We start from the raw sequence: 19,537 nt of genomic DNA, 5'->3' as shown, positions 1-19,537 counted from the left end.
GAGGGGGGAGCACCAGAGGGAGATGGAGAACAGGCAGAGTGATGGGCAAAAAGAGAGAAAAAAAACAAACAACTAAATATGTCAGGGATGGGGTAAGAAGGGGAGGAGGGGCATTAACAGAAATTAGAGAAGTCAATGTTCATGCCATCAGGTTGGAGGCTACCCAGCTGGTATATAAGGTGTTGTTCCTCCAACCTGAGTGTGGCTTCATCTTGACAGTAGAGGAGGCATGGATAGACATATCAGAATGGGAATGGGACGTGGAATTAAAATGTGTGGCCACTGGGAGATCCTGCTTTCTCTGGCAGACAGAGCGTAGGTGCTCAGTGAAACGGTCTCCCAGTCTGTGTCGGGTCTCACCAATATACAAAAGGCCACACCGGGAGCACCGGACGCAGTATACCACACCAGCCGACTCACAGGTGAAGTGTCACCTCACCTGGAAGGACTGTCTGGGGCCCTGAATGGTGGTGAGGGAGGAAGCGTAATGGCAGGTGTACCACTTCTTCCACTTGCAAGGATAAGTGCCAGGAGGGAGATCGGTGGGGAGGGATGGGGGGGACGAGTAGACAAGGAAGTTGCGTAGGGAGCGATCCCTGCGGAAAGCAGAAAGGTGGGGGGGAGGGAAAGATGTGCTTGGTAGTGGGATCCCATTGGAGGTGGCAAAAGTTACGGAGAATTATACGTTGGACCTGGAGGCTGATGGGGTGGTAGGTGAGGACAAGGGGAACCCTATCCTGAGTGGGGTGGCGGGCGGATGGGGTGAGGGCAGTTGTGCGGGAAATGGGAGAGATGCGTTTGAGAGCAAAGTTGATGGTGGAAGAAGGGAAGCCCCTTTGTTTAAAAAAGGAAGTCATCTCCTTCATCCTGGAATGGAAAGCCTCATCCTGAGAGCAGATGCGGCGGAGACGGAGGAATTGTGAGAAGGGGATAGCATTTTTGCAAGAGACAGGGTGGGAAGAGGAATAGTCCAGGTAGCTGTGAGAGTCTGTAGGCTTATAGTAGATATCAGTAGATAAGCTGTCTCCAGAGATGGAGACAGAAAGATCAAGAAAGGGGAGGGAGGTGTCAGAAATGGACCAGGTAAATGTGAGGACAGGGTGAAAGTTGGAGGCAAAGTTAATGAAGTCAACGAGCTCCACATGTGTGCAGGAGGCAGAGCCAATGCAGTCGTCGATGTAGCGAAGGAAAAGAGGGGGATGGATACCCGTACAGGCTTGGAACATGCACTGTTCCACAAAGCCAACGAAAAGGCAGGCATAGCTGGGACCATACGGGTGCCCATGGCTTCACCCTTGGTTTGGAGGAAGTGGGAGGAGCCAAAGGAGAAATGATTGAGAGTAAGAACTAATTCCGCTAGACAGAGGAGAGTGGTGGTAGAGGGGAATTGGTTAGGTCTGGAATCCAAAAAGAAGTGAAGAGCTTCGAGACCGTCCGGGTGGGGGATGGAGGTATATAGGGACTGGACGTCCATGGTGAAAATAAGGCGGTGGGGGCCAGGGAACTTAAAATCATTGAAAAAATTCAAAGCGTGAGACGTGTCACGAACATAGGTGGGAAGAGATTGAACAAGGGGGGAATAAGACAGTGTAAAGGTATGCAGAAATGAGTTCAGTGGGGCAGGAGCAAGCTGAGACAATAGATCTACCTGGACAGGAAGGTTTGTGAATCTTGGGTAGGAGGTAGAAACGGAAAGTGCGGGGTGTGGGAACTATGAGGTTGGTGGCAGTGGATGGGGGATTCCCAGAGCTGATAAGGTTGGTGATGGTATAGGAGACAGTGGCCTGGTGCTCCTTAGTGGGGTCATGATCAAGGGGTAAATAAGAGGAGGTATCAGAGAGTTGTTGCTGTGCCTCAGCCAGGTAGAGGTCAGTACGCCAGACAACAACAGCTCCCCCCTTATCAGCAGGTTTTATAGTGAGGTTGGGATTGGCGCGGAGGGAGCGGAGCCTCTGCTGCTAATGTGATCCCCGATACCAAGGAGACAAAGCTTTTGAGGAAAGAGGCGAAAAGCCTACAAGCTGAGCTGACTCAATGGATGTCTGCTAATGCTTCATCTAAACGTGACACATCCGTTGGAAAACTCAACCCACCTGTAGGACTTATGATGCATAGGAATGCTGCTAAAAAGGGTCTTTTGATTAGGGAGGCAACCGATACTTTCTGTTACAACTGTGGGGAAGATAGATATTTCAAGTGAGACTGTGAGGAGCAGGAAAATCTTTGAAAAGTCAGCGGTTAATCAAACAGAAGAAGAGGCAATACTATGGAGACACCCAGTAAAGGAATGGGCTGGTGTCACAGAGAGGATACATTCCAATCAGTGTAAAGGAAAATACTAAAGTGCAAAACACCATTCCTGAAGGTTTAGTGGGACCAATCCATATTGATTGAAGATGTTTACACTAGAGCTGTACTTGACACTGGTTCCCAAGTAACTTTGCTTCATTGATCCTTTTACAACTGGTATTTGATGTATTTACCATTCTCAGTGCCCTTGAGATTTTCCACAAGGAAGGGCCTCTGCCCAAAATGTCAACTGTACTCTTTTCCACAGATGCTGCATGGCCTGCTGAGCTCCTCCTGCATTTTGTGTGAGTTGCTTCTAACACAGCTGAGCAGTTCTGATGTTTATTTATAAAAAATATCAGGGTCGAGAATGAATTGAAAATACACGTGGACTAAGATGTTAACTGTCCTGTGCTATCATCAGTGGGATCATCAGTTGATCTGCCACCTGTCTTCAGGAGTTTCGGCCCGCTTATGATCAAGACTCCGTCGAGGTGGTGGGCCAGCAGTGCTAAAGCACCACCTCCCACTGGTGAGCTTAAAAACTTGGCATCGGCCTCTATCAGAGTTGTTGGCCGCTTCCATCCAACAGATAGTCTACTCTTCAGGTATCTTTGCAGCTACTGAAGGGTTTATAAAAGATGGATACACTGTCCGACATCTGCCCCTCTGGACCTACTTAGTCCACACCCATGATGATCCTGCCTCTGCTGCCTCAGCTACAGCCCTGCTGGTTGACTTGATCTCTCTTCTAGTGAAGCCAAGGTCACGCAGCCACTTCTGGAAAGTGAACGCAATAAAGCCACGGCACCCTACTTCGAATGGATAGCATGAGACCTTCCACCCTCTGTCTCTGCAACTCTGATCTCAATTCTGCATACTTGGTTAACTTGCACTCATGGGCTTCATTGATGTTGTCTTCCCAGGGGACTGTGAGTCCACCAATAACCACTTCTCTACTGGTGTCAGACCAGACGATTATATCTGGACTCAATGTGGTGAAAGCTATTTGCTCCAGAAAACTGCCTTTCCCATTCAGGTTGGCCTTGACACACCAATCATTGGCTGAGGAAAGTATGCTTGACCGTGGGCTTGCGCTGTACACCCTTGACTTAGAGCCTTCTTTCACAAATGCTGTGTGCGTGTTTGCGTACACATATGCAATGAACAAAATCAGTGCAGACACCTAGTGCGTGCAGATACTGAATGCTTGAAACTGCAGTGAACAAAACAGCTCTTTATTGTCTTCCTGCATATTTCTCGCCAGCTACCAACGATAAAAATCATTGCTTTTTAAACACAAACACACGCAACTGGCCATTTTAAAATTGATTGCTCTAAGCACAGTGTAGGGTCTATCGGCCACACAAGTGCCCGTGACTGACACTAGTTACAACCTTTTTGGTAACAGTTTCCTGTCCCAATTAAGTGGCATAGTGTCCCAAATAAACAAAGGGAATCCCAACTAGTCAAGTCAACTTTTATTGTCATTTCGACTGTAACTGCTGGTACAGTGCATAGTAAAAATGAGACAACGTTTTTCAGGACCATGGTTTACATTATACAGTACAAAAAACTAGATTGAACTATGTAATAAAAAAAACAGAGAAAGCTACACTAGACTACAGACCTACACTGGACTGCATAAAGTGCACAAAACAGTGCAGGCATTACAATAAATAATAAACAGGACAGTAGGGCAAGGTGTCAGTCCAGGCTTCAGGTACTGAGGAGTTTGATAGCTTGGGGGAAGAAACTGTTATATAGTCTGGTCGTGAGAGCCCGAATGCTTTGGTGCCTTTTCCCAGACGGCATGAGGGAGGAGAGTTTGTATGAGGGGTGCATGGGGTCCTTCATAATGCTGTTTCTTTTGTGGATGCAGCGTGTAGTGTAAATGTCCGTGATGGCGGGAAGAGAGACCCCAATGATCTTCTCAGCTGACCTCACTATCCGCTGCAGGGTCTTGTGATCCGAGATGGTGCAATTTCCGAACCAGGCAGTGATGCAGCTGCTCAGGATGCTCTCAATACAACCCCTGTAGAATGTGATGAGGATGGGGGGGGGGGGGGGGGGGGTGGGAGATGGACTTTCCTCAGCCTTCGCAAAAAGTAGAGACGCTGCTGGGCTTTCTTTGCTATGGAGCTGGTGTTGAGGGACCAGGTGAGATTCTCCGTCAGGTGAACACCAAGACACTTGGTGCTCTTTACAATCTCTACCGAGGAGCCATCAATGTTCAGCGGGGAGTGGTCGCTCCGTGCCCTCCTGAAGTCAGCAACCATCTCTTTTGTTTTGTTCACATTAAGAGACAGGTTGTTGGCTCTGCACCAGTCCGTTAGCCGCTGCACCTCCTCTCAGTAAGCTGACTCGTCGTTCTTGCTGATGAGACCCACCATGGTCGTGTCATCGGCGAACTTGATGATGTGGTTCGAGCTGTGTGTTGCAGCACAGTCATGGGTCAGCAGAGTGAACAGCAGTGGACTGAGCACACAGCCCTGGGGAGCCCCGTGCTCAGTGTGATGGTGTTGGAGATGCTGCTCCCGATCCGGACTGACTGAGATCTCCCAGTCAGGAAGTCTAGGATCCAGTTGCAGAGGGAGGTGTTCAGGCCCAGTAGGCTCAGCTTTCCAATCAGTTTCTGAGGGATGATTGCGTTGAATGCTGAACTAAAGTTTATGAACAGCATCCGAACGTAACTATTTTGTCAATTAGCTTTTATTCCTTAAGAGTTGCCCCAAATAAGCAGCTGCCCCGATTAACCGATGGTCCAATTAACTGAAATCCACTGTATAATAGTATAGATTAAATGGATTTTAAACTGTGTATTATTTGCCATTTTAAACAACTCTGAATCAATTATTCCTCTATTCGAGTACATTACCAGTAGCAGTTATACTGACTACTGCTGCCCACACACGACATTCTATTAATCATAAGTTGTGGTTAAAACACTTGAAAGTCAGCATTACTCTTAGTTTACCATATCTGAACCCTTTCATTTGAGTAGCCTGGTTTTATTATTCTACACAGAAGTTTCACCACTATAATTTGTACAACAAATTATAGAACATGGTATACACACTCTGATAATAAATTACTGAACTTTGAATAAAAATAGCTCAACCTCACATACCATTCTGGTCAACTAATCTCCCTTAAACCCTCCAAAAACTCAAAGTTAATAGTTTATTTTTTTTGTTTTCCTAGTCCAGATTTCCTTTACACGGGGCAAGAATGAAACTTCCTCCCATCCTCAACTACTTGCCATAGGAATAGATTTTAGCATTAATAGCTACAGCACAGAGGTGACCTGACAGAGGTGTACAAGATGATAAGAGGGAGGTGATGGACAGATGAGGAGGAGGGAAGGGATAAGAGGGGAATGGAGAATTGAAAAAGATTGGGGGGGGGAGAGAGAGAAATTTTAAAATTTTAAAAGAGAGAAGGGGGGGGGGGGGAACAGACCTGCCAACTTGTACTTCTTTCCCTCCTCCCCCCCCACCTTCTTATTCTGGCTTCTTTCCTTGTCCTTTCCAGTCCTGAAGAAGGACCTTAGCCTGAAATGTCGACTGTTTATTCATTTCCATAGACGCTACCTGACCTGCTGAGTTCCTTCAGCATTCTGTGTGTGTTTCTCTAGATTTCCAACATTTGCAAAAATCTCTTGCGTTTATGTAAAAATCACAGCTGATATTGACTTCCACAGAAATACTGAACTGAAGTCCTAAATGTTCCCACAGTAGAGCAGGCCATTTGGCCCACCTTGCTTGAACTGGCACTTCAAAAATCCTATCTCAATCAACTGGACTCTTTCATGGAAGGAGAAGCTTTTTGCCTGCAGCCCTTTGTCAGAGTGAGGAAAAAGAAAGATGCAAACAGTTTTCAGTAGGCGAGAAGGTGGGGGAGAAGGGAAAACCTAGGATAGAGTGAGCCAAAATGATTTAATGGCAGCAGTTCCAGTGTATTAATCTACTTGGTTTGCGTAATGATCAACTAAAAGTAGATAAAAGATAAAAATATTTCCAGGAACTAAGCTATTTTTTTTTGAGGAACACACAAAATGCTAGAGGAACTCAGAAGTTCAGGCTGCATCTACAGAAATGCTCCAGATTTCCAGCATCTGCAGAATTGTTTGTGTTTATTATTTCTTTTTGAAGTCCTTCTCTTTGATCGGTATAACTTCATCACCAATACCAATGATTCTGGCAAACCTTCCATTTCTCCTCTACTGTAGCTGACAAAGCTTTCAGTGATATGTGCTGAAATAATCCTAGTGGAATGCCACTGGTCACAGACCTCCAGTCAGAATAACACCTCTCCACTGCTACCCCATGGTCAAGCAGATTCAGAATCCAATCTACCAAGCTTCCATGCACTCGACCTGCCCTCATGGTTTCCTCTCCTTATCAGAGTTACAGATTTCATAATGTCTTCACCTTTCACTCTATTAGCCTCAACATTCACAAGATCATCCTCACCACATCCAACAGGACACTTCCACCAAACACATCATCTTAACTCACTTCAGCATTTAAGGGAAATTCCCTCTACAACAATTTGGTCAACCACAAGCAACATCCACCATCATCATTCCCTTTCTCCCTACCACTCACCATCTTCCATAGCTAGGTGAAACAATGACTTCCATATACTTGGGTATTTTTTTGTCCCAAGGGCAGAAATGGCTAATACAAGAAGACACAATTTTACGGTGATTGTTAGAAAGTTTAGGGGCAATGTCAGAGGAAGTTTTTGTTTTACATAGAGAGTTGTACGTGTATGGAACATGCTACTGGGGTGGTGACAGAGGCAGATACATCAGAGACATTTAAGAGACTTTTATATAGGCACATGGCTGAAAGAGAAAAGGGAGGGAGGGAAACATTACACTTAACTTACTCCAAGATGAAAGGTGGGCACAGCATTGCTGGCTCATCAGTACTATGCTGTACAACACAACACTGTTCTATTATACCAAATACAGAATATTGCATCCAGAAGATAAAGACATATGTTGTGCATGGAAATTTGGTGGATTAGATTCTAAATTGGCTTGGCCACAGAAGACAGAGTGTAGTGGTGGAGTCTGACTGGAGCTCTGTGACCAGTGTCGTTCCACAAGGATCAGTGCTGGAGCCTCTTGTATACGACTTAGATGAAAATATAGGATTAATTATGTTGTGATAATTGGTAAGTTTGTAGATGACATGAAAATTTAGAATTGTAGAGAGTAAGTAAGGTTGTGAAGGATTATAATCATATAATCATATAACAATCACAGCACAGAAAGAGGCCATCTCGGCCCTCCTAGTCCGTGCCGAACTCTTAATCTCACCTAGTCCCACCTACCCGCACTCAGCCCATAACCCTCCACTCCTTTCCTGTCCATATACCTATCCAATTTTACCTTAAATGACACAACTGAACTGGCCTCTACTACTTCTACAGGAAGCTCATTCCACACAGCTATCACTCTTTGAGTAAAGAAATACCCTCTCGTGTTTCCCTTAAACTTTTGCCCCCTAACTCTCAAATCATGTCCTGTCGTTTGAATCTCCCCTACTCTCAATGGAAACAGCCTATTCACGTCAACTCTATCTATCCCTCTCAACATTTTAAATACCTCGATCAAATCCCCCCTCAACCTTCTACGCTCCAATGAATAGAGACCTAACTTGTTCAACCTTTCTCTGTAACTTAAGTGCTGAAACCCAGGTAACATCCTAGTAAATCGTCTCTGCACTCTCTCTAATTTATTGATATCTTTCCTATAATTCGGTGACCAGAACTGTACACAATATTCCAAATTTGGCCTTACCAATGCCTTGTACAATTTTAACATTACATCCCAACTTCTGTACTCAATGCTCTGATTTATAAAGGCCAGCGTTCCAAAAGCCTTCTTCACCACCCTATCTACATGAGACTCCACCTTCAGGGAACTATGCACTGTTATTCCTAGATCTCTCTGTTCCACTGCATTCCTCAATGCCCTACCATTTACCCTGTATGTTCTATTTGGATTATTCCTGCCAAAATGTAGAACCTCACACTTCTCAGCATTAAACTCCATCTGCCAACATTCAGCCCATTCTTCTAACCGGCATAAATCTCCCTGCAAGCTTTGAAAACCCACCTCATTATCCACAACACCTCCTACCTTAGTATCATCGGCATACTTACTAATCCAATTTACCACCCCATCATCCAGATCATTTATGTATATTACAAACAACATTGGGCCCAAAACAGATCCCTGAGGCACCCCGCTAGTCACCGGCCTCCATCCCGATAAACAATTATCCACCACTACTCTCTGGCATCTCCCATCTAGCCACTGTTGAATCCATTTTATTACTCCAGCATTAATACTTAACGACTGAACCTTCTTAACTAACCTTCCATGTGGAACTTTGTCAAAGGCCTTGCTGAAGTCCATATAGACTACATCCACTGCCTTACCCTCGTCAACATTCCTCGTAACTTCTTCAAAAAATTCAATAAGGTCTGTCAAACATGACCTTCCACGCACAAATCCATGCTGGCTACTCCTAATCAGATCCTGTCTATCCAGATAATTATAAATACTATCTCTAAGAATACTTTCCATTAATTTACCCACCACTGATGTCAAACTGACAGGTCTATAATTGCCAGGCTTACTTCTAGAACCCTTTTTAAACAATGGAACCACATGAACAATACGCCAATCCTCTGGCACAATCCCCGTTTCTAATGACATCTGAAAGATCTCCGTCAGAGCTCCTGCTATCTCTACACAAGCTTCCCTCAAGGTCCTGGGGAATATCCGGTCAGGACCCGGAGATTTATCCACTTTTAAATTTCTTAAAAGCGCCAGTACTTCCACCTCTTTAATTGTCATAGGTTCCATAACTTCCTTACTTGTTTCCCACACCTTACACAATTCAATATCCTTCTCCTTGGTGAATACCGAAGAGAAGAAATCGTTCAAAATCTCTCCCATTTCCCTCGGCTCCACACATAGCTGACCACCCTGATTCTCTAAGGGACCAATTTTATCCCTCACTATCCTCTTGCTTTTAATATAACTGTAGAAACCTTTCGGATTTACTTCCACCTTATTTGCCAAACCAAACTCGTATCTTCTTTTAGCTTTTCTAATCTCTTTCTTAAGATTCCTTTTACATTCTTTATATTCCTCGAGCAATTCCTTTACTCCATGCTGCCTATATCTATTGTAGAAATCCCTCTTTTTTCGAACCAAGTTTCTAATATCCCTTGAAAACCATGGCGCTTTCAAACCTTTAACCTTTCCTTTCAACCTAACAGGAACATAAAGATTCTGTACCCTCATAATTTCACCCTTAAATGACCTCCATTTCTTTATTACATCCTTCCCATAAAACAACTTGACCCAATCCACTCTCTCTAAATCCCTTCGCATCTCCTCAAAGTTAGCCTTTCTCCAATCAAAAATCTCAACTCTAGGTCCAGTCCTGTCCTTCTCCATAATTATATTGAAGCTAATGCTATTGTGATCACTGGACCCGAAGTGCTCCCCAACACATACATCTGTCAGCTGACCTATCGCATTCCCTAACAGGAGATCCAACACTGCCCCATCTCTAGTCGGTACTTCTATGTATTGTTGCAAAAAACTATCCTGCACACATTTCACAAACTCTAAACCATCCAGCCCTTTTACAGAATGAGCTTCCCAATCTATGTGTGGAAAATTAAAATCTCCCACAATCACCACCTTGTGTTTACTACAAATATCTGCTATCTCCTTACACATTTGCTCTTCCAACTCACGCTCCCCATTAGGTGGCCTATAATACACTCCTATCAGTGTTACTACACCTTTCCCATTCCTCAATTCCACCCAAATAGCCTCCCTAGAGGAGCTCTCTAATCTATCCTTCCAAAGCACCGCCATAAGATTTTCTCGGACAAGCAATGCAACACCTCCTCCTCTGGCCCCTCCTACTCTATCACACCTGAAGCAACTAAATCCAGGAATATTTAGTTGCCAATCACACCCTTCCTGCAACCAGGTTTCACTAATAGCTACAACATCATAATTCCAGGTATCAATCCACGCTTTAAGCTCATCCACCTTTCTTACAATGCTCCTAGCATTAAAATAGATACATTTAAGATACTCTCCACCTCCTCCTCTCTTTTCATCCCTAACAATGCATTCAAATTTATTATCCTTTTCTTTCTTCTCCCCTACATCTTCGGGCTGAGCGCATCCCTTCTCCATCACCTGCCTTTCCTCCCTCACACACTGTCTACTTACTTGCTCTACTGGTGAACTAACCTCCTCTCCCATAGTTTCCTCAAATTGATTCCCGCCCCCCCATCTTACTAGTTTAAAGTCTGTCCTGTAGCCCTAGCAAACCTCCCCACTAGGATATTGGTCCCCCCAGGATTCAAGTGTAACTCATCCTTCTTGAACAGGTCATGCCTGCCCCATAAGAGGTCCCAATGATCCAGAAACTTGAATCCCTGCCCCTTGCTCCAAACCCTCAGCCACGCATTCATCCTCCACCTAATTCCATTCCTACTCTCACGGTCACGTGGCACAGGCAGTAATCCCGAGATTACTACCTTTGCGGTCCTTCTTCTTAACTGCCTTCCTAACTCCCTATACTCTCGTTTCAGGACCTCTTCCCCTTTCCTACCTATGTCATTGGTACCTACATGTACCACGACCTCTGGCTCCTCACCCTCCCACTTCAGGATATCTTGGACGCGATCAGAAACGTCCCGAACCCTGGCACCAGGGAGGCAAACTACCATCCGGGACTCCCGATCACCTCCACAGAACCGCCTGTCTGAACCCCTGACTATCGAGTCCCCTATCACTATGGTCCTCTTTCTTCTATCCCTACCGTTCTGAGCTACAGGGCCGTCCTCTGTGCCGGAGGCCCGGCCACTGTCACTTCCTCCAGTTAGGCTGTCCCCCCCAACAGTACTCAAACATGAGTACTTATTGTCAAGGGGTACAGCCACTGGGGTACTCTCTAGTACCTGCCTCTTCCCCTTCCTGACCGTGACCCACCTATCTGCCTCCCGTGGCTCCGGAGTGACCACCTGCCTGTAACTCCTCTCTACCACCTCCTCACTCTCCCTGACCAGGCGAAGGTCATCGAGCTGCAGCTCCAGTTCCCTAACTCGGTCCCTCAGGAGCTGCAGTTCGGCGCACCTGGCGCAGATGTGGACGTCCGGGAGGCTCGGAGACTCCAGGATCTCCCACATCCGACACCGAGAACAACAAGCTGCCCTCACACTCATACTTCCCAAATAACAGAAAATAACAAGGAGAACTAAAAGATAAGCCTACTGTGCCCTCTTCCGCCTAAGCCCTCTGAGACCAAGCCCTACACCCTGCTCCCGGCTCACTCCGCTGCCCGCAAACGAAGCTGCCCACTGCTTAAGGCTGCGTTCTTTTTATATCTTCCCTCCTTCACGCGCCTGCGCAGTCCCGCCTCTCAGAACTCCGATCTGAGAAGCAATTTGAAAATGGCCGCCGCCGCACTTCCTCTCAAAGCCTCGCTGTCTCCTTCCAAAAGATTCAATGGAATATAGACCAGATGCAAATATGGGTAGAGAAACTGGAGACAGAGTTTAATCTAGACAAGTGAGTTGCTGTGGGAGGTAAAAAGGCAAGGGGAAAGTATACAGTAAATGAGAAGAACCTTAAAGAAACTGAAGTGCAGAGAAATCTCAGGGTGCGAGTCCATAAGCTCCCGGAAAGTAAATTAGATGGTAAAGAAAGCATGCGGCATACTTGTTTTCATCACTTGAGGTACGAGGGTAAAAGCTGGGAAGTCATGTTGCAGTTCGATAGGACTCCGGTTAGGTCTTAATCTGGAGTACTGTGTGAAGATCTCCTCACTACAGTACAGGAAAGATATGGGGCTTTGAAGAGGGTGCAAAAGAGATGTGTCAGCATGTTGACTGGATTCAAAAGCAGTAACAAGGATAAGTTGGATAAACTCATCTTGTTTTCATTGGAATCTTGGAATCATAGGGTGACTTGACAGAAGTTTTAAGATCATGAAAGGCAAAGATAGGGTAGATAGTCAAGAGTCTTTTTTTCTCAGGATTGAAATACTAGAGAGTAAAGCTTTAAGGTGAGGGGAGGAAGCTTAAAGGAGATTTATGGGGCAAGAAAATGTGGTAGGTGCCTGAAATGTGATTCCAGGGTGAGTGGTGGAAGCAGGTACGATCACAGCATTTTGACAATCACATAACAGGAAAGAAATGGAGGAAAAGAGGACCACTTGCAGGAAGGTGGGATAGCTTGGATTGGAATCATGGTGAGCACAGACCTATGGGCTAAAAGGCCTATTCCTGCACTGTTTCATGCTCCTTGTTCTGTACCCAAGACACATCCAGTTTTCTCCGCAGATGCGGCACGGTAGTGTAGTGGTCAGCACAACGCTTTACAGTAGAGGTGACCAGGGTTTAATTCCTACCGCTGTCTGTAAAGAGTTTGTACATTCTCCCTGTAACTGTGTGGGTTTTCTCTGGATACTCCGGTTTTCTCCCACAGTCTGAAGTTGGTAATTTAATTGACAATTATAAATTGTCCTGTGGTTATGCTAGGATTAAATCAGGGGATTGCTGGATTGAGTAGCGTGGCTCGAAGGGGGGTCTATTCCACACTGTACCTCAATAAATAAAAATAAAATGCTACTTGACTTGAGCATTTTTAGTGCTGCCTCATGCAATTTTCTAACTGAATTACAGACTCCACTAACCTTCATTTGGTAACTAAAACATTGTCAAATATAAACTGAGCAGTCAATTTTAAAATCACACAGCCATTATTTAAGGAAGATGGCATGCAATGCTTGGATAGATATGTCCACCTGATTACAGAATTTCTAAAACCTATTGTGAAATTAAGAAACTGCAACAAAGATGGGTAGGTGAACTGAGATGGCATAAGAGTACACTGAAAGCACCTTGATTTTTGCAGAGTTGGCCCTGTTGTCTGGGAAGGAACAAACAGCAATAGGTAACGTATCTGCCAAAGTAAGTTTCAGAAACACGAGGTTCTGCAGATGCTGGAGATCCAGAGCAACACAGAGTACAGCATCCACACCAAGGTGAAGCTGTACCATAGCTGTGTTCTGTCCACACTCTTCTACAGGTCAGAATGCTGGCTCATGACAGACAGCGACCTTGCCAAGCTGTTGTCATTCCACACTCCAAATTCTCCGGCCGAGAAAGATCTCTAATCATGCCGTACTCCTTCAGTGTAGATCATGGCCACAATCATCATGAGGAAATATTGGAGATTGATTGGACACGTGATGAGAAGAGAGGCCAACTCCATCATTAAGACAGCACTTCATCGGACCCCTGAAGGGCAGAGGAAATGCAGGAGACCAAAGACAACAACTTGGCGCTATACTGTAGAGCAGAAATGAGGATCCTTGAACTACATCTGGAGCACAATAGAGAAGACAGCCAAGGACAGAGATGGATTACCTTAATTGCTGCCCTAAATGACAGTGATGTAATGGGCAGTAAATAAGTTCAAACAAAATGCTGGAGGAACTCAGCAGGTCAGGCAGTATCGATGGAGAGGAATAAATGGTCATTGTTTCAGGCTGAGACCCTTCATGAGGACCCAAAAACGTTGACTGTTTATTCCTCTCCATAGATGCTGCCTGACTTTGAGTTCCTCCAGCATTTTGTGCGTGTTGCCAAATCAGTTTGAGTAGAATTCAGAATGATATTGTGCGCTCTGTTCACTACATACTGGATGCTGGAAGGCAGGGTAACATATACTGTCTCATCTAGCATTCGGTAGTACAATCGTGGCCACAGAAGGACTTTCCCATCAGTGCTGATGCAGCTGAGCTACATTAACAGGAGGTTCCTACATTATCTTATGATTAAATCCTGATTTCATTGTTCCACTACAATGAAATATTACCATACTGGAGGACTCATGGGGCCTTTCCACCAAGTGCTGACATATTAAATTACTTTCTTTTATTCCTCTTCTTTCTTAAATAACTAGCAACATACTGTACACCACAGCTGTGAATATCTGCCTACTCCTCAGTATAGCTGGAGGGGTGTGCCTTCCATTATGTTGGTTGTTTGTTCCTCTTGTGCATGGTATTTAATTTAATTTATTGTGATTCTTTTGCTTTGAATGCCCACAAGGAAATAAATCTCAGTGTAGTATATGCTGACGTATATGTACTTTGACAATAAATTAACAGTACTGGGCAAAAGTCTTAGGCATATATAAAATATCCTGTAAAGCAAACATGCTTTCAAAAATAATGGAATTAAAAGATTCTAAATATCAGAAAATTCACTAAGAACAGTAAACAGTAAAAAAAAACTAAATCAAATCAATATCTGGTGTGACCACCCTTTGCCTTTAAAACTGCATCAATTCTCTCAGGTACACTGTTATGCAGTTTTGTAAGAAAGTCAGCTGGTAGGTTGTTCTGAGCATCTTGGAGAACTTGCCACATTTCTTCTTCAGACTCTGGCTGCTCTCCAGGTAATCCCAGACAGCCTCGACGCTGAGATCAAGGTCTATGGAGACCATACCATTTAAAAGCATATTAAAAATATAGCGTGCCTAGGATGCCTGCACACTATTGTACTTTGAACTTTTTTTCCTTCCTCGTTAATATAGATTTTGGTTCTCCAATTTATTCTGGAGGCATCACGTTCAACAGATCTTTACCTATTATTCAGCCCCTAAGTGTTAAATTTGGAAACAGGAGCCTAAAAATCACATTGAAACAGAAACCAAATATCAGGCAGAACCTTAAATTCAGAAGCCTGCATGGAAAAGGAAACATCAGGGAATCAAACTTGATCACAATAATGATTGAATTGATGACAGGACAGAACATATTCAAGAACCAAATATCAGAAAGAGTTTTTGTCAAGTGGTTCCTCTGTTGTCATAATCTTCTCCCCCTGAAATAAAGCTACATAAAAGCAACTCAACGCAAACTTACAGGGCTTCGTAGATCAGCAGAGAGAGCCTGCCTTCCTTCAACGTGATCCTTAAACCTGCGTCTTGCTTCCTCTATTGTTGGTAGATGTCCAGCTTTTCCCAACTTTCCCAGGACCAACCCTCTCAAGAGTGCATCTAGATGACCTGGGACACATTCAAGAGAAGAGACACTCAGTATTGGTTTAAATTCAATTGAAATGCCACAGAAGATACATAATGCAGACAGAGGAAGTGTGACCAAAATGCAGCTTTTATGTAGAAGAGGGCATGTTGAAGAATTTAACTTTGATATTTATTCTACAAGGTGCCTGCCATCTGACAGGGCAGCAATTTCCACTCAGGCCACGCCATTCAGTGACTTGTGACCGTATGTGCTGTGGGTGACTATATCTACTGTATTTTGCACATTGACCCCGGAGGAATGATGTTTTGTTTAGCTGTATACATGTTTATGTTTTAATGACAATGACCCTGAACATGAGATTTTGGTTTAGGCTAGCTTTTAGGTCTCAAATAGGCAACATCCATCACTAAGAACCCCCATCACCAAGGACATGCCCTTTTTTCATTGCTACCACCAGGGAGGAGGTTCAGGACCCTGAAGAGACACACTTTGCAGACATTAAACCAACCCATGAATACTACCTATTTTGCTGTTTTTTTTGGGAGTACTTAATTTATACAGTACCGAGCAAAAGACTTAGATATATATATATATATATACACACACACACACGTGCGCTGTAATGGCTTCTCTGTAATGTTCACTGCTGAGGTAATGGTTTCTCTGTAGCAGCAATGTTTCAGTTATGACTGGAGATAACAAGACTGTTAACAGGATGTTAGCCAATCAGGATTTTGTTGCTCTGTCTTGTGAATCTGGAAGGGGAGTTTTGCGGGCTTTTGCTGGGGAGAGGTGAGGAGAGAAGACGAATGGAGAGATTTGGTAGACCGCCGGACGGATTGGACTCAGAGCGAGGGTCCGAAGGACAGTGACAATCGGAGGAGGCCGATGGTGAATGGTCGACTTATCAGTGAGCTCCAATTTTGCGCAACAGACTGAAAATAAGATTGGGCCCTTTTTTTTCTTTTTTCCCTCGTTTCTTTACTAACCATATAGTCAAAGTAAGAATTATAAAGCTTAATTGTTTAATCGCATATTGTGTACTGTTTGTTATTTCGGGGTACTGATTTGTAACAGGGGACACATCGCGCAGCATCCACCCAAGCGAGATTTCTTAAGTTTGACTGGGCCAGGGGTTATCACCCCCTATATTAAGTCACTAGCCGTAGCGAGAGTTACAAATGTGGGGGCTATATTCGGGATTGATTCTGTTGGAAGCTGTGTGATTACCCTGAGAAATGAACCAGTGGGGCAGATATTTGTACTCCGGATGAATTGTTAATTCCACTGTTAAGTACTGTTAAAGTTGCGATTGTGAGTGGAGGTTTGATAAAATGGCTGGCGCAGCTCTCGTTTTAATGCAGACCAGTGCTGACGTAGCGGTAGCCGGGGGCAGAGATTTCAAAGACAGGGTTCTCTCGTTTCTGAGGAACGAGGGGAAAGAGTGGTCGGATTTGGAATGTCTAATTAGTCCACGTCCCCCGGTGAAGAGTGAGAATTCTGAGGTAGTATCCACCCTTACTTCTCTGGCGAATAAATGGAAAAATCGGATTCAAAGTCCCAGCTATTGCGGCTCTGCCTATTCTCTGGAATAACGCCCGCCCCCTAAAGGGGAGCAGGAGTATGAGACTTGGGTGGAGCGGACCTCTCAGTTGTTAGATGAGTGGCAGTGCTCTGATGATGAAAAGCGACAGAGATTGGTTGAAAGTTTGAATGGCCAGGCTGCTGACGTTGTGAAAGCTGTCAGGTTAAAGTGTCCCATAATAACAGCTGTCAATTACATGAAAGCACTGGACAATGCTTTTGGCCCGACAGGAAGCCCAGTGGAGCTCATGGTGGGGTTTCAGAACATGCATCGGGAGAAGAGGGAGAAGCTTTCTGCTTTTATTTTTTGGCTAGAGAGGCAGCTAAATTGCTTGCGGCGCAGAGGGGTCATTCAGGCGGCTGAGGTGGATCAGTTAAGAATGGACCAGATAGCCAGGGGTGCCCTGATCGCTTGGGGTCTCCCAACAGTCTCGTAAGATGCGCCCCCCTCCATCTTTTGTTGAGCTGATCAGAGAGGTACGGGAAGAGGAGAACGCAGCGGAGGTGCAGGAGGACTCTGTTACCAGGGTACAGTCCTTGGCAGTAGTCCCTTGCGGTGGAATGACCACAGATAGCCTGCCCCAGGGAGCGGTAGAGGAGATTGTGGCAGGGTTGAGAACAGAGATATGTGGGCTGTTATCAGCAGGTGTGACTCCCCCATATGATGGAGCTGATGGGGTGGGCGGATTCCCCAAGGGGGTGAACAATGTGGAGGGCTGCTGGCAGCAGGTGTCACGCCAGAAGGAGAGTGAGCCCCCGGGTACCTCAGCAGAGAGAGTCGCTGGGACCCAGTGAGGGAACGGCCTGGTGTCTCTGGGGGAACACGTTCCCAGCAATGTACCAAGGAACCCCCGAAAGCGAAAAGCCCAATTCCTGAAGGGCTTATGAATTAGCTAGGGTCGTGGCTGCCCAGCAGAATCAAGGGAATAAGAGAAGGTATGATCAAAAGGTGAGGTTCTCCCAACTCCTGCCAGGAGACAGAGTCCTCATAAGGAACTTGAGCTACCTGGAAAGCATAAGTTGGCTGACCGCTGGGCGGCTATGCCCCATGTGGTGGAGAGTCAGATACCAAACCTACCATTTTTCCAGATGAAACCAGAGGATGGGAATGGGCCTGTCAAGATTCTCCATTGGAACCACCTGTTGCCCCTGGGTCAAGTGGTGCAGGTAGACCCAGAGCCCGACTTGGAACCTACACCTAGTAAGAGGACTCTTCGGAAACAAGGGGGGGACTACTGGGCCCCCAACAGGCAAGGTTAGGCCAGCCCCCACTCTTGAGTGGGATACTGATTCAGAGGATGAGGACCTGGATGTGTGGTATATGCTGCCTTTCGCTAACTCCCCAGTGATTGAGGAAGAGACTCCTGACACTTTTCCCGCTGAGTCAGGTGAAGTGGGGGGGGGGGGGGGGGAATCTGTGGGCAGCCTGGGTGACAGCGGGACCCTAAAGGAGAGGAAGCGGAGCCTGGACATGGGACAGAGGGCTCTGAGTTGCAGGGGGGCATGAGTGACAGGTCGGGGGAGTACTCGCCAGGTAGACCAGAAGTATCTGAGCCTGAAGAATTAGGTGAGGAGGAACGGAGATCTTGGAGAATTAGGAGACCACCAGATAGGCTGGCCTATGTAGTGCCAGGGGAACAAGGCATGATCTCTACCGTTTTCAGGAGCTATACTACTGCCTTTTGCACCTGGATTGGGCTCTGAGTTTTGCAGGAAGGGTTGGCGAATTATCTCAACGTCATGAGGACATGACTAAATTCAATGGGGGGGGGGGGGGGGGGGGGAGAATGTAACGCGCTGTAATGGCTTCTCTGTAATGTTTCACTGCTGAGGCTAATGTAATGGCTTCTCTGTAATGTTCACTGCTGATGTAAGTGTTTCTCTGTAGCAGCAATGTTTGAGTTGTGTCTGGAGATAACAGGACTGTGGTATGCATGTTAGCCAATCAGGATTTTGTTGCTCTGTCTTGTGAATCTGGAAGGGGAGTTTTGCGGGCTTTTGCCAGGGAGAGATGAGGAGAGAAGATGCGAATGGAGAGATTTGGTAGACCGCCGGATGGGGACACACACATATACATAGATATATATGGATAGATAGAGCTAGGGTGTCTAAGACTCTCACACAGTACTGTATTTGTCAATGTAGATCAAAGAGCAAGTTTGTAAACCTGGCGGGAGCAAAGGATGTTGGGAATGGTGAGGGCAGAGCACCGCGGGAGGGGTGTGGGACAGGTAGCAGAGAAGGTGTGCCAGGAATGGGGGCAGACACACCCAGACCTATGAAACCAGGCAAGGTCATTTGATTTCAAACAGCTGGTTTATTGATGCCTCCCCTCTCCCTTCCTTGTTTCTCAACCACGATTCTACTCATGCTTCACCCTTCCTACTCTGTCCACAACATATCAGAATCAGGTTTACCATCACTCACATATATTTGATTTTTTTTGCGGCAGCAGTACAGTGCAATACATAAAATTACTGCAGTACTGTGCAGAAGACATCTAGCTATATACAGTATATGTGCCCAAGTCTCTTGCACAGTACTGT

The 19,537-nt window shown here is 45.5% G+C and overlaps 1 protein-coding gene across 3 annotated transcripts in view; it reads right to left on the bottom strand.

Annotated features, from left to right (window-relative positions):
- npepps (aminopeptidase puromycin sensitive) overlaps positions 1-19,537 on the bottom strand; it is a 240,975-nt gene that overhangs the window by 44,184 nt on the left and 177,254 nt on the right. For all 3 annotated transcript variants that reach the window (XR_012102075.1, XM_073071797.1, XM_073071798.1), the window contains exon 18: positions 15,285-15,427. Coding sequence is in view for 2 of the 3 variants with exons in the window: in XM_073071797.1 (XP_072927898.1) it covers positions 15,285-15,427 (143 nt within the window). In the remaining variant the exon portion in view is untranslated. The remainder of the gene's footprint in view (positions 1-15,284; positions 15,428-19,537) is intronic.

The sequence above is a fragment of the Hemitrygon akajei genome, chromosome 18 (assembly GCF_048418815.1).
Source record: "Hemitrygon akajei chromosome 18, sHemAka1.3, whole genome shotgun sequence".
Taxonomy (NCBI): Eukaryota; Metazoa; Chordata; class Chondrichthyes; order Myliobatiformes; family Dasyatidae; genus Hemitrygon; species Hemitrygon akajei.
This window is presented reverse-complemented; position numbering and strand designations above follow the sequence as displayed.